Consider the following 1,640-nt stretch of genomic DNA (forward strand, 5'->3'; position numbering starts at 1 on the left):
CTGTCCATGGTGGCCTCAGGGACTCTCCCGGGGGACAGGGATAGGGAGGAGGATAGGGAGGAGGGAAAGGGAGAGACACATTTAACCCATTTATATTTCTTTCTTGCTAGCTAGATACTTCATTTATATGGCTTCCATTACTATAATATATGAACCATCTGAGTATTTAATATATTTGTTCTCTTACAAACTCTGTGTGGAAGGAAAGTGCTTTTATGCCCTTTGCTTATACTGCTTATATCTAACCCTTATAACTGGGGTTTAGATATATATAATATATATATATATATATATAATTTTAGTTTATGTCATCCAGGGAGGCAGTGCAGCTACATTAGCTCTACCAGCAAAGCTGGATCAGCACAGACCTCTGGTGCATACTTCCAGACCATTATTTTTTCCTCCTAGAGTTGCAGAGGCTCTGCACTGCAGAGAAGGCCAAAGACCGAGCCTTTATGCCACCTGAGAAGTCCTTTTTCTGGCCATCCTCCTCCTCAAGGCCTCTTTTATCTCTTTGTTTCTAAGGCTGTATATGATAGGGTTTAGGCAGGGAGTAACCACAGTATAGAAGAGGGATACAACCTTGCCATGCTCCAAAGCGTGGCTGGATCTGGGGTGTAAATACATCACAATGCCAGAGCCGTAGAAGAGTGTCACAGCCACAAGGTGTGAGGAACAAGTAGAAAAAGCTTTATGGCTACTGTTTGCAGAGGGCATCTGCAGGATAGTGGATATGATGTGGAAGTAGGAGACAAGGATTAAGGTGAATGGAGTGGCAAGGAAGACTATGGTAATCACCATGTTGGAAATTTCATTTTGGGATATATCAGTACAAATTAGTCCCTGCACTGGAGCCAGGTCACAGAAGAAATGGTCAACTTCATTAGGGCCACAGAATAGTGAGGTAAAGACCAAGCTAGTTTGAGTGAAAGCAACAGGGATCCCACTCAGCCATGAACTAACTACCAGCCAGATGCAAGACCTCCTATCCATAATTTGTGTATATCGCAGTGGGTAACATATGGCCACATAGCGGTCATATGCCATGGCAGCCAAGAGATAGCACTCAGCAGAGCCCAAAAGGAGGAAAAAGTACATTTGGGCTGCACAGCCCATGAAGGAAATGGTGTTATCGCCAGTGAGGAAGACAGCCAGCATCTTGGGGAGGGTAACTGAGCTGTAGCAGATCTCCAGGAAGGACAAGTTCCCCAGGAAGAAATACATGGCACTGTGAAGAGCTGGTTCAGTCATTGTGATGAGCAGGATGAGGCTATTTCCAAGCAGGGTGAATGTATAAAGAATGAAACACATCAGGAAAAGCAGCATCTGACACAGTGGGTTTCTACAAAGTCCCAAGATAATGAAACGAGTCACAGTGGTGTTGTTTTCCTGTTCCCATTCAAAGACCATTGTAGTAGAAGCTGTCTGTGTAATCATATAGGTACATGACTATCAGTGCCTTGAAAGTAGCATTGTATAATGAGAGGCAGAAAGAGAAGATTAAAGCCTGGGGAGGGAACAATATAGAAAAGCCAAGGGAAATGTGGGTAGGTACATAAATCAATTAGTTGATCCAGATAATCAAGTGGAATTGAAAATTTAAGAAATTTCAGGCCACTTTTAAAAGCAACAGTCAAAAT

At 43.0% G+C, this 1,640-nt stretch overlaps 1 protein-coding gene across 1 annotated transcript; it reads right to left on the reverse strand.

Moving 5' to 3' along the window:
* Positions 1–453: 453 nt before the first annotated feature.
* Positions 454–1,410, reverse strand: LOC102558939 (olfactory receptor 10A7-like). Its single transcript, XM_014593703.1, has one exon. The coding sequence runs from the start codon at positions 1,408–1,410 to the stop codon at positions 454–456; it is 957 nt and encodes a 318-aa protein (XP_014449189.1).
* Positions 1,411–1,640: the final 230 nt, after the last annotated feature.

This window comes from Alligator mississippiensis, chromosome 7, assembly GCF_030867095.1.
Source record: "Alligator mississippiensis isolate rAllMis1 chromosome 7, rAllMis1, whole genome shotgun sequence".
NCBI lineage: Eukaryota > Metazoa > Chordata > Crocodylia > Alligatoridae > Alligator > Alligator mississippiensis.

Bases quoted from the DNA above. Each gene is read 5' to 3' on its own strand.
- LOC102558939 (XM_014593703.1), bottom strand. From the start codon at position 1,410: ATGGTCTTTGAATGGGAACAGGAAAACAACACCACTGTGACTCGTTTC.